Below are 25586 nucleotides of genomic sequence, written 5' to 3'. Positions count from 1 at the left end.
TTCATTTACACATTTACTGATGAAGTGCATGACATGGTGGCCTACTTATCTAGGTTGGCTGCTGAATATGGTGCTGTGCACCAAATCCAAGCAGTCCCAAATAAGCTCTTCGACTGCCACAGACCAGCATTGAACTACTTTCTCGACTGTGTCCTCCTGATTCAACTTCTAAGATGGGAGGAGGAACACAGCATTGTGATCTGATTTTCCCAAATGTGGATGGGGTACGATGCATCTTTGATGGTTGTGTAATAGTGGTCAGGGATGGTTGGTCCCCTGGTGGGGCAGCAGATGTGTCGGCGGTATTTTGGTAGCATCCTCTTGAGGTCACCAGTCATGATAGATAAAGCCTCAGGGAATTTCGTCTCCCAGAGCATTTGTAGCAGGGTCAGTTTCATCCAGAGCATCCTTCATCTCCACGGGGGGTGGCATGTCGACTGTTGTCAGGATGGCAGAGGTGAACCCGTGTGGCAGGGAGTAGGGGTGGCATTTCGCTGGGAGATAATCTAATGTCCGGGGAGCACTAACTCACCAGGCTCCCCATGTCTGAGCACCAGAAGGTGGTGATGAGGAGGCAGATGTTCCTGCCTTTTGGTTTACCTGAGGCTGCTGTGCAGTCCATGAGGTTTATGGAGAAGCTCTCAGCCTGCAAGGGATAGCAGGAGTGAGCCATGTCTCCACAAACAGAGGACACAGCATTCGCCGTCACAACACTCCCAGAATTAGCAATGTTTGGAGGGATACAGGGCAAATGCAGGCAAGTGGGAGTAGTTTAGTTTGGGAACATGGTCGGTGTGGACTAGTTGGACAGTAGGATTTGTTTCCATGCTGTACAACTGTGTGACAGGTACCCAGTTCACAGACTGGACCAGAAGCAAGGGGCAGATATCCAGTGAATAGCTCATTATTTCAGGAACTGCATGCGGTCAGATGGGAGGACTGATGTAAGGATGGGATAGTAGTTAATGATAAGTATGGTAAGTTACAGTGAGAAATCTCACCAGGACATGCAGCAAGAAACCCTTTAGAATACTTGACGCAACTCATACTGAGCCAAAAAAGTAAGATACAGACAAGTTTCTCAGCCATTTTTTTATTCCATTTTTAGCTTCTTCTGTCTCTGCTTGTACTGGGCCCATAATTATTTCTGCTGATTTTTTTGTCATTTTTCCAGGGTTGGTTTGGTTGGTTCCGGACTTTAAAACAGTCCGGAAGCTGCAGACGCTGAATGGGTATTGATTTCAGCACCCTCTTAGGATGTGCCCACAAACCTTTTGATCCATCACACCATGTCTCAGACTGCCCCTTGAGATATCATTCCAAACCAGAGTCACTGCCTTTCCCCCAAATCACTCCCTCTTACATCTCCGTTCGTACCCAACTCCAACACCCATCAGCTCTAATTTGCATTAATCCCTCACACAGCGTGCGGCAATCTTTCATTCTGTTAGCCTGTGTGCTAATAATTCCTCATGGATAGCCCGTTTTGAGATGCTGCATCTGTTCTGAATCTATCCCATTTAGCGTGGTGGCCATGGGTCACAATCCATGAGAAGGCAGTCCTCAGTGTTACAATAGATGGTTGCTTCAACAGGATTATGCAGGAGTCTAGAAATACTGTCATGGGCAAATGTATCTGTAGTAGGTAGGATGAAGGATAATTAGATTTTTCCCTGGTGTTAATTCTTTTACCCGCTACTGTAAGCTGTGTCTGTGTAGCATTCATGATTTGGAGATGCCGGTGTTGGACTGGGGTGGACAAAGTTAAAAATCACACAACACCAGGTTATAGTCCAACAGGTTTAATTGGAAGCACTGAAGGAGCATCGCTCCGAAAGCTAGTGTGCTTCCAATTAAACCTGTTGGACTATAACCTGGTGTTGTGTGATTTTTAACTTTGTACACCCCAGTCCAACACTGGCATCTCCAAATCAAGGTTATAGTCCAACAGGTTTAATTGGAAGCACATTCCTTCATCAACCTGATGAAGGAGCAGTGCTCCGAAAGCAAGTGTGCTTCCAATTAAACCTGATGGACTATAATCTGGTGTTGTGTGATTTTTAACTCTGTGTGGTATGTTCTTCAGGACTCAGGCAGTTTATTCAGTAGCAGTGCTACTGAGCTACTCGCAGTGATGAGACTTCAAGTTCCGTACCCAGAATACATCTGTGCTCTTGCCAACCTCAGCCCTTCTTCCAAGTAGTGTTTAACATGGAATACTGATTCATCAGTTGAGAGAGGATGTAGGTAGTAATGAGCAAGAGGTTTGCGTGTTCATATTTGACCTGATGCCTTGCCACTGCATGGGGCTTGAGTCATCACTGAGGAGTCCAATGTCGTCATCTCTCCACTCCATACCACTGTGATGTCACCTCTAGGGGCTCTGTCAGTTAGTATTAGAGTAGACAAAGACCAAGAAATGTCTCTGATCTCTTATTTTGATGATTAATAGGAGGCTTTAGCTGACTTTTAGTTTAAAATAGTAAATGGAGTCATGAGGCTAAATATGGTGAAACGATTTTCTCTGGTGGATAAATCCAGAGCAAAGGGGTGAAACTTAAAATTAATAGCCATGTTCGAGTGAAAACAGGAAATATCTGCACCTAAAGTGTTATGGAAATCTAGAACTCTGCTTTCAAAGGCCTGTAGATATTGGGAGACAATTGAAATATTTTAAATTGAGATTTGTGCACTTTGGTAAGAAGCACAAATGTGAAGCTAAGGGATTGATCGGCCATGATCGCACGGAGTGAGAAGCACAAGTTGGACGGTCTGCAATGAAACCGGAACTTGAATTAAAACCTTGCGGGTGGGTCTGCTAATGCATTTGGGTGCAGTTCAAACCACTCTGGCTCAGGGAAGGTCACAGAGCGTTAGTGCAACAGGCATAATATAGTATATAATAGAGGACAGGAGCCAAGGCAGAGGGAGTTCAGTCATGTTGAGTTTCAAGGGAGTAAGTTGTGGTAGGATGACCTCTACTTTGATGCTAGGAGTATTGTAGGTAAGACAGGCAAGTTAAGGGTCAAAACGTGTGGTGCTGGAAAAGCACAGTCAGTCAGGCAGCACCTGAGGAGCAGGAGAGTTGATGTTTCAAGCTAAGCTGAAAATGTGTTGCTGGAAAAGCGCAGCGGGTCAGGCAGCATCCAAGGAACAGGAGAATCGACGTTTCGGGCATCAGCCCTTCTTCAGGAATGAGGAGAGTGTACCAAGCAGGCTAAGATAAAAGGTAGGGAGGAGGGACTTGGGGGAGGGGCGTTGGAAATGCGATAGGTGGAAGGAGGTTAAGGTGAGGGTGATAGGCTGGAGTGGGGATGGGGGCAGAGAGGTCAGGAAGAAGATTGCAGGTTAGGAAGGTGGTGCTGAGTTCGAGGGTTGGGACTGAGATAAGGTGGGGGTAGGGGAAATGAGGAAACTGGAGAAATCTGAGTTCATCCCTTGTGGTTGGAGGGTTCCTAGGCGGAAGATGAGGTGCTCTTCCTCCAGCCGTCGTGTTGCTATGGTCTGGCGATGGAGGAGTCCAAGGACCTGCATGTCCTTGGTGGAGTGGGAGGGGGAGTTGAAGTGTTGAGCCACGGGGCGGTTGGGTTGGTCCGGGTGTCCCAGAGGTGTTCTCTGAAACGTTCCGCAAGTAGGCAGCATGTCTCCCCAATATAGAGGAGGCCACATTGGGTGCAGCGGATGCAGTAAATGATGTGTGTGGAGGTGCAGGTGAGTTTGTGGCAGATATGGAAGGATCCCTTGGGGTCTTGGAGGGAAGTAAGGGGGGAGGTGTGGGCGCAAGTTTTGCATTTCTTGCGGTTGCAGGGGAAGGTGCCGAGAGTGGAGGTTGGGTTGGTGGGGGGTGTGGACCTGACAAGGGAGTCATGGAGGGAGTGGTCTTTTTGGAACGCTGATAGGGGAGGGGAGGGAAATATATCCCTGGTGGTGGGGTCCGTTTGGAGGTGGCGGAAATGACGACGGATGATACGATGTATATGGAGGTTGGTGGGTGGTCGGTGAGGACCAGTGGGGTTCTGTCCTGGTGGCGATTGGAGGGGCAGGGTTCAAGGGCGGAGGAGCGGGAAGTGGAGGAGATGCGGTGGAGAGCATCGTCGACCACGTCTGGGGGGAAATTGCGGCCTTTGAAGAAGGAGGCCATCTGGGTTGTTCAGTATTGGAATTGGTCCTCCTGGGAGCAGATGCAGCGGAGGCAAAGGAATTGGGAATATGGGATGTTTTTACAGGGGGCAGGGTGGGAGGAAGTGTAGTCTCGGTAGCTGTGGGAGTCGGTCGGTTTATCGTAATTGTCCGTGTTGATTTGGTCACCCGAGATAGAAATGGACAGGTCTAGGAAGGGGAGGGAGGAGTCTGAGATGGTCCAGGTAAATTTGAGGTCGGGGTGGAAGGTGTTAGTAAAGTGGATGAACTGTTCAACCTCCCTGTGGGAGCAAGAGGCAGTGCCGATACAGTCATCGATGTAGCGGAGGCAAAGGTGGGGTGTGGTGCCAGTGTAGCTGCAGAAGATGGACTGTTCCACATATCCTACGAAGAGGCAGGCATAGCTGGGGCCCATGCGGGTGCCCATGGCTACTCCTTTGGTTTGGAGGAAGTGGGAGGATTGGAAAGACAAGTTGTTCAGAGTGAGGACCAGTTCAGTCAGTCAAAGGAGGGTGTCAGTGGAAGGGTACTGGTTGGTACGGCGGGAAAGGAAGAAGCAAAGGGCTTTGAGTCCTTCGTGATGGGGGATGGAGGTGTACAGGGACTGGATGTCCATGGTGAAGATAAGGCGTTGGGGACCGGGGAAGCGAAAATCATGGAGGAGGTGGAGGGCGTGGGTGGTGTCCTGAACGTAGGTGGGGAGTTCTTGGACTAAGGGGGACTGTGTTGAGTTGAGTTTGGTGGGGCAGGAGCAGGCTGAGACAATGGGTCAGCCGGGGCAGTCAGGTTTGTGGATTTTGGGCAGGAGGTAGAAACGGGCGGTGCGGGGCTGTGGGACTATGAGGTTGGAGGCGGTGGATGGGAGATCCCCTGAGGTGATGAGGTTATGGATGGTCTGGGAGATGATGGTTTGGTGGTGGGAGGTGGGGTCATGGTCAAGGGGGCAGTTCCAATACCAAACAACCCAGATGGCCTCCTTCTTCAAAGACCACAATTTCCCCCCAGACGTGATCGACGATGCTCTCCACCGCATCTCCTCCACTTCCTGCTCCTCTGCTCTTGAGGCCCGCCCCTCCAATCGCCACCAGGACAGAACCCCACTGGTCCTCACCTACCACCCCACCAACCTCCAAATAGATCGTATCATCCGTCGTCATTTCCGCCACCTTCCCTCCCCTCCCCTATCAGCGTTCCAAAAAGACCACTCCCTCCATGACTCCCTCGTCAGGTCCACACACCCCACCAACCCAACCTCCACTCCCGGCACCCTCCCCTGCAACCGCAAGAAATGCAAAACTTGCGCCCACACCTCCCCCCTTACTTCCCTCCAAGGCCCCAAGGGATCCTTCCATATTCGCCGCAAATTCACCTGCACCTCCACACACATCATTTACTGCATCTGCTGCACCCGATGTGGCCTCCTCTATATTGGGGAGACAGGCTGCCTACTTGCAGAACGTTTCAGAGAACACCTCTGGGACACCCGGACCAACCAACCCAACCACCTCGTGGCTCAACACTTCAACTCCCCCTCCCACTCCACCAAGGACATGCAGGTCCTTGGACTCCTCCATCGCCAGACCATAGCAACATGACGGCTGGAGGAAGAGTGCCTCATCTTCCGCCTAGGAACCCTCCAACCACAAGGGATGAACTCAGATTTCTCCAGTTTCCTCATTTCCCCTCCCCCCACCTTGTCTCAGTCTCAACTCTCGAACTCAGCACCACCTTCCTAACCTGCAATCTTCTTCCTGACCTCTCCGCCCCCACCCCCACTCTGGCCTATCACCCTCACCTTATCACCCTCACCTTAACCTCCTTCCATCTATCGCATTCCCAACACCCCTCCCCCAAGTCCCTCCTCCCTACCTTTTATCATAGCCTGCTTGGCACACTTTCCTCATTCCTGAAGAAGGGCTCATGCCCGAAACGTCGATTCTCCTGCTCCTTGGATGCTGCCTTACCTGCTGTGCTTTTCCAGCAACACATTTTCAGTTCTAACCTCCAGCATCTGTAGTCCTCACTTTCTCCTGGAAGATTTCAAGCATAAGCCCTTCATCAGGAATGTGGGGGGCTGAGAGATAAATGGGGTGGGCTGAGGGGAAGGTAACTGAGAATGCAATAGGTAGATGAAGGTGGGGGGTGATGGTGATAGGTTGGAGAGGAGGGTGGGGCGGACAGGTGGGAAGGAAGATGGACAGATAGGACAGTTCAAGAGGGTGGTGCTGAGTTGGAGGGTTGGATCTGGTATAAGGTTGAGGGAGGGGAGATGAAGAAACTGGTGAAATCGACATTGAACCTATTTGGCCGCAGGGAGGTGGGGTTGTTTAGTTCGTATGTCCCAGAGATATTCTCTGAAATGTTCCGCAAGTTGGCGTCCTGTCTCCCCAGTGGAGGGGAGACAACATTGAGAGCAACAAACACAGTAGATGAAGTTTTTGGATGTGCAGGAAAATCCTGTCGGATGTGGAAGAATCCACTGGGGCCTTGGACGGAGGGAAGAAGGGAGGTGTGGGCATAGGTTTTACACCAAGTAAGGATGGCAGTTTCCTTCCCTAAAGGACATTAGTGAACCAGATGAGTTTTTCTGACAATTGACAATGGTTTCATGGTCATCACTGGGCCATTAATTCCAGAATTATTAAGACAGTGTTTGCTGACACCCACGACCCATAGACCATAATTTCTTTTGTTGCTGCGATCTCTGGTTGTGGAAAAATGAACAACTTCAGAGGGGAGATTTATCTTCCCCTGTTCTGAAGAAGCCCTTGTACAGCTGATTGGAATTTATAAGCTCGGAGTTAAGGAAAGTAGAATGCACTCCATCATCGAAATGAAACACTCCAATCATGTCCTTCATGCAGTGTTTGCAGGGAGAGCAAAAACATCCATACTTTGATTGTTTCTGAATGGTCAGTGGCCATCAACTTTTGATCATTTTACAGGATGATTTATTTTGAAGTAATTTTGAACTTTATCCTCCTGTTAGCTCATTCCCACCCCCTTGGCACCTGGCAGCTGATTGGACAATATATCTGGCTGCAAGCCACCTAAAATTCACCTTTGAGATAATTCCATTACAATTGTATATGTAAATCTTCGGAGATGTCAAACTGTCTGTTTTCTCTGTCTTGGGTGCCTTTCTGTTTCGGAGTGGAAAGGAGCTGTGTGAGATCAGAATCAAGAAGACTATTTTTATGGAGCAACATTCTACTCTCTGAAACAAGATCAGAATTTGAAAAACACTGATCTAAATTTCTCAAAATTGTTTTTATCTTTTGTTACTCTCACAGCCTTGGAATCATATAGAGTGAAATACAGATTATTCAAATCTGCTCTTGGACAGACACAGGTAGGTTCTCTCCTGCTCAATGTCTCTTTTTCATTTTGTTACTGTATTTGATTTGTATCTAGAACAGTATAAGATCATGGGTAACTTATAACAGTGTTCAGCATTCGATTTTGCTTCACACCTTGCAAGATTCTTCCTTAGTTGCTTGGCAGAGTGGCTCAGTGGTTAGCACTGCTGCCTCATAGCACCAGGGTCCCAGGTTTGATTCCAGCCTCGGGTGACTGTGTGGAGTTTGCACATTCTCCCCGTGTCTGTGTGGGTTTCCTCCGGTGCCCTGGTTTCGTTCCACAGTCCAAAGATGTGCAGGTCAGGTGAATTGGGCATGCGAAACTGCCCATAGTGCTAGGTGCATTAGTTAGGGGGAAATGAGTCTGGGTGGGTTACTCTTCAGAGGGTTGGTGTGGACTGGTTGGGCCAAAGGGCCTGTTTCCACTCTGTAGGGAATTTAATCTAATTCCCTTCTTCCAAGGTTGATAAGCATTACTTTGTTTCTGATTTAATCTGTTTCAACCAATACAACCCTGAGATGACTACTTTTTATGAGTTAGGCTGCCTTTGGCTTTGGGACTCTGGGTCCAATCTGGCGCTTGTAAAAGACTGCTCCCTTAATTTGTACTGTCTCTAGTCTTATCTCTATTGTCTGACTCTTGGATGTTCCAACAAACTTTTATTGTTATACTATCGTACATAATACTGATTTATTTCATACTGCTCTCAAGTGCAGATAATTCCATCCTCTCTCCTCATAGTCTTGATAGTGTATGACTGCTGATATCAGTGCTATATTACCTTAAATATCATCATGTCATTAAACATACATTTTCAATTTTATAATTACACAGGCTAGCAATTAGCAACCTGACTTTTGCACTGTCCCCAGGACTTTGAATGGAATCAAACTTATTACTGGCTAGAACATGACTCAGCATTTGTGATTTTTACTTTACTGATCAATTATTTCATCTCCATTTTCATCAAATCACTGATTTGATTACCACGCAATATTTCAATTTCTCCTCCAACTACCTTGACATTCATTCTTTGGATATATCTCTCTAATTTAGAATCATAAAATCATGGAATTTTACACAGCCGAAAGAGGACATTCAGCCATCCTGTCTGTAACGGGTCCCAAAACAGCTTCCCAGCTAGTCCCTCTTTTGAAGCCTCCTATGGAATCTGCCTCCATCACTCTCCCCAGCTGCACACGCCAAACCCTAGCAACTTTCTGAGTAAAGAAGTTTCTCCTCATCTCATTCCTGTGTTGCTGACATCTTGAAATTGTTGCATTACGCTGTAAACCTTTTGCTATAAATTCTGTGTCTTACAATCTTGTACTCCACAACCACCTGATGAAGGAGCAGCACTCTGAAAACTAGTGCTTCCAATTAAACCTGTTGGACTATAACCTGGTGTTGTGTGATTTTTAACTTTGAAATTGTGACCACTTGTTGCTGAAGTACTAACTAGCGAAAACCGAATATCCTTCCTTACCCTGTTAAAATTGTTCAGAATCTTGAACACCTCAGTGAGGTATCCTCTTATTTTGTCCAAGGAGAATAAGTCCTATTTCTCTCATCTCTCCTTATATCTAAAATCCCTCATTCCTGGTATTATTCCAGTAAATCTCTGCTCCAGGGTTTTAGTATCCGAACACAGTACTTCAATTATGGTCTAACCAATGATTTATAGAGGTGTAGCATCACTTTCTTGCTTTTTTACTCTATGTCTCTATTTATAAACCTAAGGATCCTATAAAACTTTTTAAACAAATGTTTCAACTTGCCTGGCCTACAGAAATCATGCATTTGAACCCTGAGCTCCCTTTGCTCCTGTGTTCCCCTCAAGTTGTGCTATTGAGCCTGTATTGTCATGCCATGTTTCTCCTAACAAACTGCATTACCTCACATGTCTCTGCATTGAAATGCAGGTGTCTGCCTATTTAGCCAACTTGTCAACGCCCCTCTGGAGGCAAAAGTGGATACTGCAGATACTGGAGATTAGAGTCAAGCTTAGAGTGGTCTGGAAAAGACAGCAGGTCAGGCAGCATCCGAGGACCAGGAAAATCAACGTTTCGGACAAAAGCCCTTCATCGGGAATGAAGCTGGGAGCCTCGGGGTGGAGAGATAAATGGAAGTGGGGGTGGGGCTGGGGGAAGGAGCTGAGAGTGCAATAGGTGGATGGAGGTGGGGGTAAAGGTGATAGGTCGAAGAGAAGGGTAGAGCGGATAGGTGAGAAGGAAGATTGGCCGGTAGGACAGGTCATGAGGACAGTGCTGAGCTGGAAGTTTGAAACTAGGCTAAGATGGGGGGAAGGAAAATGAGGAAGCTGGTGAAGTCTACATTGATGCCCTGGGGTTGAAGATAAGGCGTTCTTCCTCCATGTGTCGGGTGGTGAGAGAGTGGTGATGGAGGAGGCCCAGGACCTGCACGTCCTTGGCAGAGTGGGAGGGGAAGTTGAAATGTTTGACCATGGAACAGTGGGGTTGATTTGTGCGGGTGACCTGGAGATGTTCGCTGAAGTGCTCTGTGAGAAGGAGTCCGGTCTCCCCACTGTAGAGGAGACTGCATCAGGAGCAACGGATACAGTAAATGACATTGGTGGATGTGCAGGTGAAACTTTGGTGGATGTGGAAGGCTCCTTTGGGGCCTTGGATGGAGGTGAGGGAGGAGGTGTGGTCGTAGGTTTTGTAATTCCTGTGGTGGCAGGTGATTCTGAAGTCACTTGGCATCAAACTCACAATTCACTGTTTTCCCTAGCTCAGTATCATGTGTAAATTTAGAGATTTTGTCCCCAACACCCATTCCCAAATTGTTTATATAAATCAGAAAAGCAAAGGCCCTAAAACCAATCCCTGGGGAACATCTCTTTTAACTCATTTCCAAACTGAGGAATTCCCATCAATACCAACCATCTGTTTCCTGTCTTCTAATCCCTGTTGCCAAGGATTCATCAATCCTAAACATTTCTAATTTGCTAACTGACTCCATATGCCATTTTTAGCCCAATGGCCATTTGATAAGATCCCTTTGTAATCCTAGAAAGTCTTCTTCACTGTCTACTATGCCACCAGTTTTGGTCTCATCCACAAACTTACTCACCATGCCTTCTATGTTCTCATCCAAATCATTTATATAAATGACAAACAAAAGAGGACCCAAAACTGATCCCTGTGGAACCCCACTGGTGACAGGTCTCCAGTCTGAAAAGCCACCCTCCACCATCAATCTCTGTCTTGCTGATAAGCTAATTATGTATCCAATTGCCAAGCTCACCATGAATCCTACCTGACCTAACTTTATTCATTAATCTACCTTGTCAAAGGCTTTACTAAAGTCCAATTAAACAACATCTACAGCTCTGTCCTCATCAATCTTTTCGGTAACTTCATCAAAAATCTCAATCAAGTTTGAGAGACACATTTTCCCTCGCACAAAACCATGCTGACTCTTCCTAATCAATTTTTGCCTCTCTCTAAACGTCCATAAAACCTATCTTTTAAAATTACCTCCAAGATTTTATCCACAACTGTAGTCAGACTCACAGGTATATAGTTCCCTGGTTTCTCCTTATAAACTTTCTTAAATAATGGAGGAACATTACCAACCATCCAGTTATCAGGCCCCTCACCTATAGTTATAGATGATGCAAATATTTCGACAAGGGGCCTCACACAATTTTCTCCCTTACTACCCACAATGTTTTAGAATACATTTGATTAGGTCCCAGGGATCTATCCATCTTTATATTCTCCAAGACGTTCAGAACATCCTCTTCTGTAGTATGAAGGGTTTTTAAAACTTCAATGGATATTTCCCTGCCTTCTCTACCCTCCATTTCTTCATCCACAATAAATACTACTTCTCCTGAAGGTTTCCATAATTTGCCTACAAATGCTCTCTTCTAGTTTCTCTCCATTATTTGGAGATCTATAATGAATACCAAACGAGGTCACCACACCCTTCTTGCCTCCATCTGTATAAATTCTAATTCAGCAACTCCACCTAGTTCAAGGGAAATGATAGTATTTTTGACCAAGATTGCTGCACTTGCTTTCTTTTTACCCACCCTGTTTTTACTAAACGTTTGATAGAACCTGCAATGTTAAAAATCCATTCTGTTATGGTTGGAGCCACGTTTCTGTCAATGCTACTACATCATTTACTTACCAACAATTTAATCTTGTCCTTATCTCCTTTTTGCCCATTGGAAGGAGATCATTTCTTTCTTCACTGTTAGCACTCAACCCTTCCCTCATTTCCTTCTCCCTGTTCCTCATTTTCTCTCTTTTTCCCTCAGCAGGACTTCTAGAATTAGACTCATAAGTCATCTCATTCCCTTGCCTTCCAAGTTTAAATCCACCCTTACAGCATGATTTACTCTATCAGCCAGGAGATTAGTTCCTTTCTGTTCAGGTGAATACTATCTCTTCTGAACATCTTTCTTCTGTCTCAAACGTGATCCCAAAAATCTAAACCCTTCCCTTCTACACCAACCTTCTACACCATGCACTTAATTCCTTGATCTGCCTTTGTCTAAATGGTAAATGACAAAGATAATATTTCCAAGATTACTGCCCTGGAGATCCTGCATTTCACCCTACTCCCTAACTCCTGAAAACTGACCTTGGCACATTATCCAAAATATCCCTCCCTATGCCATGGTTCCCACATGAACAGCAACCACTGGTTGGTTCTTCCTCCCTTTCCTGAATGTTATCCAGCTGTTCCATGATGTCCTAAATCCTTGCATTGAAGAGGCAACAGACCAAAAGGGACTCCTGATCTTGGCTGCACACTCAGCTGTCTATCCCTCAAATTATTGAATCCACTACAGCCACTTCTTTAAGCTGCTTATCAGTCTCTCTCTCTCTTTTCCCAGAGTAGCCTTGAGTACCATGGCACTGTGGTTTTCCCTCTAGTCACCCACCTCCAATCAGTTGTGTTGCTCACTAAATAGGAATCGAAAATTTCAGACCTGTTAGCTCCAAGGAGCCTGGAGTTTCCTGGACTTCTGGTGAATGGTCACCCACTTTCCTGCCATCTCTACACTCCTTGCCTGCCCATCCCATGTGGAGTGACCACCTCTGGTTGTTTCAGAAACCTCTTCCCTTCCTGAATGTTCCACAATGGAAGGAGTCGCTGCTCTAAATCAGCCACATGCTGTTCAAGGACTATTACCCTCTGGCACTTCAGGCAGATGACCTGTGAATCCAAAACCTCCCATCATTCATGCCACATACATCACAAGCTTGCCCAGAGACCCTGCCATCTTCATTGGTCAAGACGATGCATTCTTCTGAGACTCTGCTGTTTCTAACACACAAACAAATGTTTGAAACAGACCCCACCCCCCTCTTTTTGGTTTGAAAAGGAGGGTGGGAGGGAAATACTGCAGTAATGTCATGGCTTTATGGCTTTACTGATATTTGGTCTATTTTCTAATGACCCTGCTCAGTGACGTTATTACACACCTCTGAAACTGGTTAGACTTGAACCCAGGACGCTGAAGTGCTCTATAATTCCTCCTCAGTCACCACCACCCTCTGTTCAATTTGGTCTAATGCGCAACACAAACACTAAACTTCAATCAGGTCACCTTGCAATCAGAACTGGCCCAATTTTCCTGAACATCTCTCAGACTAAAGGTCATCTGCTCCTTAACATGAAGACATTTATAGATGTTCCAATGCTTGTAAATCTGAAGAAAATGTGATCACTTTGCATCACATTTAATTTGTGTAGAAAGTAATTAGGCAAAGAGTGGGAGATGTGACATAGTTTATGTGATTTATATTGAACTTAATGGCACTTATTTTAGAGTTTTGATTTTCATCTCATGGAATGTAAATCTTGTGTGTATGAGGGAGTTTAATGATTAACTTGTCAGTATTTCTAGAAGCATATTTATTTTGAACCATGATTTGTGAGATTTTTAACTTTATTTTAAACCAGTGTAGGAGAGAATTTCCGAAGGGATAATGGGAATTTTTCTGCATTGTAAAAGTTGTATATTGGGTAGGATAAATTTAATAAAGTTTTATTTTATTTACATTTTGAAGAATGAGGAATTGATTTTTTTGTGTAGCAAAAATATCCCACAGCTTGGGAATTTTGTTTCTGCTCACAGTGAAACTAGTTAAAGTTACATGGAAAAAACAGTTTCTCCGAGAGAAAGACGGTCGAGGGTTGGGATAAGGAGGGCATTTTCAGGATGGCAACTTATAACCATAGTGTGTCATAGGGGTCAGTGCTGGGTCACAATTATTTACAATGTACATTAGTGACTTGGATGAGGAAAGTACATCAGCCATGTTTGCAGATGACACAAAAATAGGTCGGATGGCAAGTGGGAAGGATGACACAAAGAGTATGCAGAGGGCTAATGATAAGTTAGACAAGTGGGCAAAAACTTGACAGGTGGAATATAACATTGGGAAGTGTGGGATAATGCACTTTGGCAGGAAGAACAGAGGAGCCAAATATTATTTAAACACAGAAAGACTGCAGAAAGCTACAAAACAGAGGAATTTGGGAATCTTTGCCCATGAATCGTAAAAAGCTAGCATCCAACTTCAGTGGGTGATGGGAAAGGCAAGTGGAATGTTGGCCTTTATTTCAGAGGGAATGAAGTACAAAATTGGGAAGGTTTTGCTAAAACCGTACATAGCATTAGTTACACTACAGCTGGAATACTGCAAACATTGGTGGGCCCCTTATCAAGGGGAATATATACTGGCATTGGAGGCAGTCTAGATATATTTCACTGGGCTGATACAACGCATGAGGAGGAACTTCTTCTCACAGAGGGAAATGAATTCTTTACCACAGACAGCTGTGCAAAAACCAAAGGCATTTCTTACTCATGCACAATTGTCTTTACATACATTGAGGTGACAAGAGGGTCTGATAACCCTCTCTCTCTGATGGAAAAAATAGTCATTCACCTCCACAGAGATCAAATATTCTTTCTCAGCCATATCCAGCAGCTGTTGAGAGTGTGGTGATGGAAAAGCACAACAGGTCAGGCAGCACCTGAGGAGCAGGAGAATCGATATTTCGGGCCTAAGCCCTTCATCAGGAATCATCTGATCTCGAGCATCTGCAGTCCTCACTTTATCCCAGTTGCCTTTACATTGTGGAAGGTCATTTCTTCAAGTTCTACAATGTAAAGGCTGCTCCAGCCAGAAGAAACCTCTCCTTGAGGTAACACAAGTGTACTAAATTTGCACAAATCTAGGTCCTCTTCTGACTTGCGTGGCTACTGTACTGAGCTGCACGCTGCAATAATTTTGATGCACAGGGCAGCATTTGCATTCTGTTGTTATAAGGAACTAGAGTAATTTAATCCTGTGTCATACTCTTTTTTTTGCCTGTTTCTGGGGAGATCCAATTTTGACCGCTCACTTCCCTGGTCATATATGGAAGTTCAAAAAGAATCAGCCAAACTGCCTTCCCCATGTGACTTTAACAGGACTTTGTTGCAAAATATATTGTTATGGATTAGGCTAGACCATTCAAAACATCCTTAAGCAGGCAGCCCGAGATCTAACTTTGCAATTTGTTTCAGTAAGTCACAGAGTCATAGAGATATACATCATAGAAACAGACCCTTTGGTCCAACCCATCCATGCCGACCAGATATCCCAACCCAATCTAGTCCCACCTGCCAGCACCCAGCCCATATCCCTCCAAACCCTTCCTATTCATATACCCATCCGAATGCCTCTTAAATGTTACAATTGTACCAGCCTCCACCACTTCCTCTGGCAGCTCATTCCATACACGTACCACCCTCTGCGTGAAATAGTTGCCCCGTAGGTCTCTTTTATATCTTTCCCCTCTCACCCTAAACCTATGCCCTCTAGTTCTGGACTCCCCGACCCCAGGGAAAAGACTTTGTCTATTTACCCTATCTATGCCCCTCATAATTTTGTAAACCTCAATAAGGTCACCCTTCAGCCTCCGATGCTCCAGGGAAAACAGCCCGAACCTGTTCAGCCTTTCCCAATAAACTCAAATCCTCTAACCCTGGCAACATCCTTGTAAATCTTTTCTGAACCCTTTCAAGTTTTGCAACATCTTTCTGATAGGAAGGAGACCAGAATTGCATGCAATATTCCAACAGTGGTCTAACCAAAATCCTGTACAGACGCAACATGACCTCCCAACTCCTGTACTCAATACTCTGATCAATAAAGGAAAGCATGCCAAACACCTTCTTCACTATCCTGTCTACCTGTGACTCCACTTTCAAGGAGCTATGAACCTGCACTCCAAGGTCTCTTTGTTCAACAACACTCCCTAGGACCTGACCATTAAGTGTCTAAGTCCTTCTAAGATTTGCTTTTCCAAAATCCAGCACCTCACATTTATCTGAATTAAACTCTATCTGCCACTTCTCAGCCTGTTGGCCCATCTGGTCAAGATCCTGTTGTAATCTGAGGTAACCCTCTTCGCTGTTCACTACACCTCCAATTTTGGTGTCATCTGCAAACTTACTAACTCTACCTCTTATGCTCACATCCAAATCATTTATGTAAATGACCAAAGGTAGAGGACCCAGCACCGATCCTTGTGGCACTCCACTGGTCACAGGCCTCCAGTCTGAAAAACAACCCTCCACCACCACCCTCTGTCTTCTACCTTTGAGCCAGTTCTGTATCCAAATGGCTAGTTCTTCCTGTATTCCATGAGATCTAACCTTGCGAACCAGTCTCCAATAGGGAAACTTGTCGAATGCCTTACTGAAGTCCAAATAGATCACATCTACCACTCTGCCCTCATCAATTCTCTTTGTTACTTCTTCAAAAATCTCAATCAAGTTTGTGAGACATGATTTCCCACGCACAAAACCCATGTTGACTATCCCTAATCAGTCCTTGCCTTTCCAAATACATGTACATCCTGTCCCTCAGGATTCCCTCCAACAACTTGCCCACCCTGAGGTCAGCCTCACCAGTCTATAGTTCCCTAGCTTGTCCTTACCACCCTTTTTAAACAGTGGTACCGCATTTGCCAACCTCCAGTCTTCCAGCACCTCATCTGTGACTATCGATGATAGAAATATCTCAGCAAGAGGCCCAGCAATCACTTCTCTAGCTTCCACAGAGTTCTCAGGTACACCTGATCTGGTCCAGGGGATTTATCCACCTTTATGCATTTCAAGACATCCAGCACTTCCTCCTCTGTAATCTGGACATTTTGCAAGATGTCACCATCTATTTCCCTACAGTCTATATCTTCCATATCCTGTTCCACAGTAAATACTGGTGCAAAATATTCATTTAGTATCTCCTCCATTTTCTGCGGCTCCACACAAAGGCCACCTTGCTGATCTTTGAGGGGCCCTATTCTCTCCCTAGTTACCCTTTTGTCCTTAATGTATTTCTAAAAACCCTTTGGATTCTCCTTAATTCTATTTGCCAAAGCTATCTCATGTCCCCTTTTTGCCCTCCTGATTTCCCTCTTAAGTATACTCCTACTTCCTTTATACTCTAAGGATTCACTCTATCTATCCTGTCTATACCTTACACATGCTTCCTTCTTTTTCTTAACTACAAACCCTCAATTTCTTTAGTCACCCAGCATTCCCTATACCTACCAACCTTTCCTTTCACCTTAACTGGCATATAAGTTTTCTGGATTCTCGTTATCTCATTCCCATTTTCAATCCGTCCCTTTACCTGCGAACATCTGCCTCCAATCAGCTTTTGAAAGTTCTTGCCTAATACCGTCAAAATTGGCTTTTCTCTAATTTAGAACTTCAACTTTTATATCTGATCTATCCTTTTCCATCACTATTTTAAATCTAATAGAATTATGGTCGCTGGCCCCAAAGTGCTCCCTCACTGACACCTCAGTCACCTGCCCTGCCTTATTTCCCAAGAGTAGGTCAAGTTTTGCACCTTCTCTCGTAGGTACATCCACAAACTGAATCAGAAAATTGTCTTGTACACACTTAAGAAATTCCTCTCCATCTAAACCTTTAACACTATGGCAGTCTCAGTCTATGTTTGGAAAGTTAAAATCCCCTACCATAACCACCCTATTATTCTTACAGATAGCTGAGATCTCCTTACAAGTTTGTTTCTCAATTTCCCTCTGACTATTGGGGGGTCTATAATACAATCCCAATAAAGTGATCATCCCTTTCTTATTTCTCAGTTCCACCCAAATAACTTCCCTGGATGTATTTCCAGGAATATCCTCCCTCAGCACAGCTGCAATGCTATCCCTTATCGAAAATGCTACTCCCCCTCCTCTCTTGCCTCCCTTTCTATCCTTCCTGTAGCATTTGTATCCTGGAACATTAAGCTGCCAGTCCTGCCCATCCCTGAGCCATGTTTTTGTAATTGCTATGATATCCCAGTCTCATGTTCCTAACCATGCCCTGAGTTCATCTGCCTTCCCTGTTAGGCCCCTTGCATTGAAGTAAATGCAGTTTAATTTATTAGTCCTACCTTGTCCCTGCCTGCCCTGACTGTTTGACTCGCTTCTGTTCTCAGCTGTACCCGTCTCAGATCGATCTCTTTCCTCACTATCTCCGTGGGTCCCCCCCCCACCTTACTAGTTTAAATCCTCCCGAGCAGCTTTATTAAATTTCCCTGCCAGTATATTAGTCCCCTTCCAATTTAGGTACAATCCGTCCTTCTTGTACAGGTCACTTCTACCCCAAAAGAGATTCCAATGATCCAAAAATGAGAATCATTCTCCCATACACCAGTTCTTCAGCCACGTGTTCATCTGCTCTATCCTCCTATTCCTGCCCTCTCTAGCTTGGAGCACTGGGAGTAATCCAGATATTACTACTCTTGAGGACTTGCTTCTTAAATTCCTGCCTAACTCTCTGTATCTCTCTTCAGAATCTCAACCTTTCCCCTTCCAATGTCGTTAGTTCCAATGTATACAATGACCTCTTGCTGGCTCCTCTCCCACTTGAGAACATTCTGCACCCTCACTAAGACATCCTTGATCCTGGCACTGGGTAAGCAACACATCATTCTGATTTTTCGCTGCTGGCCACAGAAACATCTGTCTGTATCTCGGACTAGAGAGTCCCCTAACACAATTGATCTCTTGGAACCCAACCTACCCCTCGTAGCATTAGAGCCGCAGTGAAAATTACCCAGAGTAAGTTAGCTAGGTTGACTACTAGATTTTAAAGCAGACAAAAAAAAATATTCACAAAATAACACAATGAAACACTAAGAACAGAGTAAAGAACCCCTACAGAAGTCAACCTATCCAACTAGACTTAATTATGCTGTTTCGAATATACACAACAGCCCCAATAAGCCAACTCCCTTTAAAAACCAGTATAAATGGAACACCTGCTTACAGGTTGAAGTTGAAGGGTAGAATGAGTGCGAGAGAGTTTCAACACAGCTCCCTGTTGAATTCCCCAGTTCAAGACTGAACTAAAAACAGCTCAGCTCAGCTCAGCTAAAAGAGCTGACCACTGCCTTTCTTTATACAGGTCACTTCTAAAACATGACTACTTTGGCCTGAAGTCTCATCTGTTTACATATAAACAAAAGGCCTCTCAAAATCCTTTTCATCTCTGTACCAAACCAGACTGATTGGATCCCGGCCTGGTTTATTACCCCTCTGAAAAAATCAAGGACAGAGTATCCTTGAGCCAAGGAACAGATTTTAGAAAAAAAAGGACCAGCTTTGTGACAATATTTCTATGGGAATTATAAGCTTGTGGATTTTATATTAATATTGGCTAAATTGTGAGATTATACCAAGTTGAGAGGAGCAGCTAATTGCTCATGAACGTCCAAGAAAAATAAAATTGGATGCAGTAATAGAAAAGAACTACATGGGGATCAAAATTGTAAATGAAGTGAAGAAGGAAAAGGATTGATGAGCAGATACAGAAAATTGTTAGAAAATGGAATAAGAGTCACTCAAGGATTTTGCAGTTTATAAGAAAGGGACTAAATACAAGAGCAGAGGTCATGATCTCTGTCCAGGAGAGGGCATAAATAGCTCTGGAGAGAGAGAGAAAGGTCTGAGGGAAGATAGCCAGGGCAGCTTTCTCTCAAACTGTAAAGATTGAGCAGAGGTTTGCCAAGCTGTTTACTAAACATACTGCATTCAGTCTTCCCTTTCCTCAAGGGTTCACTACTTTTCCAGGCAAACCCAAAGGAAATGTGTACCAGCCAACCGCACATTAACATCCCGGAAATGATTCGGAAGAAACGGGAGAAACAGGCTTTGACGAAGGAAGAAATCCACTACTTTGTGAAAGGCGTAACAGAGGGAAGTATCCAAGACAGCCAGATTGGTAATGTTTATGGATGTGTGTCTTCTTTCATATTTTTTAATTGTGTAAAGAACATTTTTGTTCTTTAAACTGTGGACATAAATATAGGAGAAGGTGCTGCCTTAAACCAAGAGACTGCAGAAGACAAAGCTGTTGAATAAGAAGTTGGGAGTTGGTGTATCACAACCTTGTCTCCTCTTTGAAGTGTTGAAAGGAACCAAAAAGGGAACTGAAACAAAACATCTCATTGATACCTGTCAGCTGGATTGCTGGCAGAACTATACTTCATTGTTTTTTTTGTATTCTTCCCCACCTGTGATATTTGTGTTTTGTCTTGTCTTGTCTCTTTGCATGTCTTTTTGTATGCGCATGGCAATTTCTAGAAAGGGGTAGAATTTAAGTTCTAGAGAATTATAATCATGTTTCTTTTCCACTCCCAGTTTAAAACCAGTTTGCAATAATTAGTTGTTTTCTTGTTCAGCTCAGAAACCTGATGGGTGTTCTCTCTTAACATGGGTTTGTCAATCATGTAAAATGGGCAGGATTTGGAGATGCCGGTGTTGGACTGGGGTGAACAAAGTTAAAAATCACACAACACCAGGTTATAGTCCAACAGGTTTAATTGGAAGCACACTAGCTTTCGGAGCGACGCTCCTTCATCAGGTGATTATGGAGGACACAACCACCTGATGAAGGAGCGGCATTCCGAAAGCTTCCAATGAAAGTCCTGTTGGACTATAGCTTGGTGTTGTGTGATTTTTAGCTCTGTAAAATGGGGGCTTTAGGTAGCTGAATTGAATATATTCATATTGGTGATGACTCTGGGAATAAGGGGGGTTAACTTTTAGCATGCTACCCAAGTGAGTCATGTCAGTTGTCTTAAATCTCTATGTATGGCTTCGATAATGTGACAAATCTGTGCCTAATACATGAGCACACTGGAATTCATCTGATATCTTGAATAAATGTGCTGTCTAGTGTGTAACTGAGCTAACTCCAGTAATGTCTCAAACATCATGAATACTTAATCTGTATTTAACTGAAGCATCAAGAACTACAATCAGCTTTTGAACCAAACTGGAGAGTGGGGAAATCAAACAGTGGCATTCACTCTCAGACAGAACATGGGGACAGGAGATCATTCAACCAGTAGATCCTGTGAGACAGGAAGAGGAGGCCATTAAGCCACACAAGTCTGGTCCATCATGTAATCACATCTGATCAGTCCCACAACCTCATTTTTTTCACTTTTGTTCCATAACTCTTGATTAAGGTTTCCAAATGCCCGTCTGAGGGGAGAGAATTCCACATTTCTATTTAAGCTTGGATGATTTTGCATCGAGAGTGTGGTGCCGGAAAAGCACAACCGGTCAGGCAGCATCCAAGGAACAGGAGAATTGATGTTTTGGTCAAAAGCCAATCAGGAATTCAGGTTTTTTGCCCAAAATGTCGATTTTCCTGCTTCTCGGATGCTACCTGACCTGCTGTGCTTTTCCAGCACCACACTCTCGACTCTAATCTCTAGCATCTGCAGTCCTCACTTTCGCCTTGGATGATTTTGCACCAAGCTGGAATAATATTAAGAGTATGCACCCTTGTTCCAACTTAGCCAGGAGAGGGAAGAGCTTCTTAAATCGCTTAGTTGGGCTGCCCATCTCTATGGTTACCTAAACACTACTGGTGCACACTTTACGTACAATGTGGCCATTTGCATGAGCTTCTCAGTGGGTATACTGAGGGCCATCAAATGCAGTTAACCACTTCAATTAATCAGTCATTACAAGGGCCTTGGTGAAACAGAAAGAGAAATGTGGGCCAGAGAGGGAAGAAATATTGTTATCCCTTCAGATTACAATTGACATTGATGTTTAGTACAGAAACCAATGTTAGATTTAGGAATGTAATAATAAATGCCCTGGAATAAATTCTAAATATTGGCCTCGATTATTCAGTGAATATATAGTTGGCCAACGTAAATCAGCATTGGTTCACGGAGGGTCACTTGTTGTTTACAAAATGCAAGTGTTACTCAATTGATTTCATATGGATCTGTCAATTCAAGGTTTGTTTTCCAAATCAAAAGCTGTGTCTTTTGCAAGCTTTGTTTTCAGTGTTTGGAAAAAAATCAAAAAACTGGAGCTTTGGAAACTTCAGTGAAAATCAAGTTTAGAAAAACATGAAGGTCATGAAAACTAACAAGAGTCTAAAAATCATAGAATCCCTCCAATGCAGAAAGAGGCCATTCGGCCTGTTGACTCAGCACCAATCCTTTGAAGAGCATCCCACCCAGAACCAGTCCTATCCCTGTAACCCCATGTTTCCCATGACTAATCCATCTAGCCTCCACATCCAGGAACACTTTGTACTCTTTGCTACCTTCCCACACCCTCCTCTCTGACCTATCACCTCCATCCCCACCCCCATTCACCTATTGTACTCTTTGCTACCTTCTCCCCAGCCTCACCCCCTGCCTCCGCTCCCCCCCCCTCTTATCTCGCCACCCTGGAGGCTCCCTGCCTCTATTCCTGATGAAGGGCTTTTGCCTGAAACATCAATCTTCCTGCTCCTCGGATGCTGCCTGACCTGCTGTGCTTTTCTAGCACCACTCTAATCTACAGCACAGTGCCAGGCTGTGCCAGGATTAGGATAGACACTGTTGGTGGTGTTTGGGGGATGTTCAAATCCAGGTTGGGTTATTTCTTCCTTTATCCTTTCATGGGAAGTGCGTGTCATGGGAAAGACTGGCATTTGTTTTCCATCCTTAAGCACCTCTAAACTGAATGCCTTGCCAGGTCATTTCAGAGGGCAGTTATAAGTCAACCATATTACTGTGTGTTTGGAATCACATGTTGGCCAGACCAAGTGAGGATGAAAGATTGCCTTTCCTTAAGGATCACAGATGGGTTGTTGTAAGAAACAACATGGTGGCCATGATGGGTAAACCCAACACTGCCCAGATGTGGCTAAGGAAGTGCACATCTGTAGCTGCATTAGCCCTTACTACGTGATATTGAATGTCAGTGGTATCACACAGCCATCATTGCTGCAATGAAAAGGACCTGGTTGCATTACCTATGACACATTTCCATAATTCTCTCTGTCAGGGGCTATGCTGATGGCAATTCGTCTACAGGGAATGACACGAGAGGAAGCAGTGAATCTGACCCAGGAGATGAAAGTGTCTGGTGCTATCCTGCAATGGCCAAAGGAGTGGTCTGGGTTGGTAGTTGACAAGCATTCAACAGGAGGAGTCGGGGACAAGGTCAGCCTCATTCTTGCACCAGCATTGGCTGCATGCGGTTGCAAGGTAAGGACAGTAAAGATACAAGATGTGTTGACCAAGTTAGGATCGGATGGCAGAGTTTTGAGTGAGCTAGTGATCAGGGAGGATGGGAGAAGTGAGGTCTGACGAGAGGAAGTCATGACTGGAATGAATAGAAGCAAGGATGTGGGTTTTTGCAGTCGGCAGCCTGAGGCAGGGCCATCACAGAGCTGGGAAAAGGGGCCCTGCTGTGGTCGAGTCAGGGCCAATTAGAATAACAAAGTGCTACGACACAATGTAAACCCTCCTGCTTAATTTAAAACCAGCAACACAGAAAAGGTTTCCTAAGATCTTTCTAGGATCCTTCCTAGATGGGAGGTGAAAGACCTGGAAAAATGGTGCACTGAGAACAACCTAGCTCTCAATGCCAGCAAAACCAAGGAACTTACTATTAACTTTCAGCAGGATGTTACTCATGCTCCCCTACACATTAACAGCACAGAGGTGGAATAAGTGGAGAGTGTCAAGCTCCTGGGAGTGGTCATCCACAACAAGCTTCCTTGGACTCTTCATGTGGACGCACTGGTCACAAAGGACTAACAATGTCTCTTCTTCCTCAAGCAGCTGAGGAAGTTTGGCATGACGGTGAATACCCTTGCCAGCTTTTATAGGTGTGCCATCGAGAACATTCTGTCTGGTATGGTAACTGTGCCATTCAAGATCGGAGCTGATTACAGAGAGTGGTGAACTTGGCCCGGACAATCACAAAGGCCAACCACCCATCTCCCAGGCTCGCTGTCAAGGAAAGGCCGCCAGCATTCTCAAAGATCCATCCTACCCTGGCAATGTCTGTCTACAACCTCTAACATGGGGAGAAGGGATAGAAGCTTGAACACATGCAGCAACTGGTTTCAAAACCGTTTCTACCTTACTGTTGTTAGAATACTGAATGGACTCACAAACTCTTAATATTCGCCTCTACCTGTGTTTTTGTTTTTGCCGCATTTACCTATTATTTACTATCTATTCACCTTAACTCTGTGATCGGCCTGTATTGCTCACAAGACAAAGCTTTTCACTGTGCCTCGGTACACGTGTTAATAAATTCAATTCAATTCAATTCAGATTTATCCCGTGCAGTAATCTGTAAAAATCTGAGTGGCCAAGAACTAATTAAAATAAAAATTAACAACTTTATTTCTTAAAGTATAGCAGAGAATAATTAACTAACATCTATTTGCAATTCCTTCCTCTGACCTATCTTTTACCTCCCCTTCTATAATACTAGTCCAATAAATCACCCAATTAAGATTTACAAAACAACACTTCTTAGCTCATAACCAGGCAGCTTAAGTTTTTCCTCTGTATTTCGGTCTTGTTTTCTTCTCCTTGGGGATACTGCTTCACGGGTTACTGATTGATAAAAGTACTTTTAAGAGAGCTTTTTTTCTGGACAGTGTGCAGATGTCATTGGCTTGCAGTTCTCCTCTAAACTGTTCCATTTTATCACAAAACTAGTCCCTTTTTTTTCTAAAAGCTGTTACTTGGCTCAAGGAGGCTCTGTCCTTGATTGTTTCAGAGGGGTAACAAACCAGGCCGGGCTCCAATCAGCCTGGTTTGGTACAGAGATGAAAAGGATTTTGAGAGGCCTTTTGTTTATATGTACACAGATGAGACTTCAGGCCAAAGTTTTAGAAGTGACCTGTATAAAGAGAGTGGAGTGGTCAGCTCTTTTAGCTGAGCTGAGCAATTTAGTTCAGTCTTGGATTGGTGAGGAGTTCAACAATGTGCTGTGTGGAATGTCTCTCTTTCTTTCTGCCCTCCAACTTCAACCTGTAACCATAAGTGTTCCATTTATGCTGGTTTTTAAAGTGAGTTTGCTTATTGGGACTGTTGTGTATATTCAGGACAGCATAATTAAGTCCAGTTTGGACAGACTGAGTTCTGGAGGGCTTCTTTATTCTCTTCTTTGTGTTTCATTGTGTAATTTTGTGAATAAATATTTGTCTGGTTTAAAACCTGGTAGTTAACCGAGCACTCTTACTCTGGATAATTTTCACTGTAGACTTACCGAAGCAAATTGCAAAGTTATGGTCTGGGTTGCCTGCTTAAGAATGTTTTGAGTGGTCTGGCCTAGTTCATAACAGATTGGCGGCTCTTTGAGGGAGTTTAAACAGCGAGTGGTAGGTGCTAGTGTCTTTAGTTCAGGTGTTGGTTTGGTTGGGTAGACAAAGTTTGGGATAGGAATGGCTCTTTCAGTCACCAAAAGTTCTCTGGATGTAGATATGGTCCCTTTGGAAGTTTTGCAAAAAGTGAATAAGACCAAGTTGCAGGAATTAGGAGACCGACTGGATTTGGACCTGCCTGCTTCTGTGAGGAAAGGAGAGATAATTAAGCAATAAGTCCGCATTTAAACTTGCCGGAGAAACCATCAGAATCTATAGAGATGGCAAGAGTTCAATTGGGATTGAAGCAGCGTAAGTGAGGGGCAAGAGATAAGGAAAGGACAGCAGAAATGAAACAGTTTGAATTATGATTAAAAGCAGAAAAGAGGAAAAA

The 25586-nt window shown here is 44.4% G+C and overlaps 1 protein-coding gene across 7 annotated transcripts in view; it reads left to right on the top strand.

Annotated features, from left to right (window-relative positions):
• Positions 1 to 25586, top strand: part of tymp (thymidine phosphorylase) — a 91047-nt gene that overhangs the window by 26985 nt on the left and 38476 nt on the right. For 2 of the 7 annotated variants that reach the window (XM_072562772.1, XM_072562768.1), the window contains exons 1-3: positions 7247 to 7492; positions 19636 to 19786; positions 22870 to 23072. In XM_072562772.1, the coding sequence (XP_072418873.1) occupies positions 19651 to 19786; positions 22870 to 23072 (339 nt within the window). In that variant the 5' untranslated portion in view covers positions 7247 to 7492; positions 19636 to 19650. Of the gene's footprint in view, positions 1 to 7246; positions 7493 to 18380; positions 18479 to 19617; positions 19787 to 22869; positions 23073 to 25586 lie in introns of those variants that run through there. The other 5 variants (XM_072562776.1, XM_072562773.1, XM_072562771.1 and 2 more) reach the window with 5 other exon arrangements.

The sequence above is a fragment of the Chiloscyllium punctatum genome, chromosome 44, assembly GCF_047496795.1.
Source record: "Chiloscyllium punctatum isolate Juve2018m chromosome 44, sChiPun1.3, whole genome shotgun sequence".
In the NCBI taxonomy this organism is placed as follows: Eukaryota; Metazoa; Chordata; class Chondrichthyes; order Orectolobiformes; family Hemiscylliidae; genus Chiloscyllium; species Chiloscyllium punctatum.
This window is presented reverse-complemented; position numbering and strand designations above follow the sequence as displayed.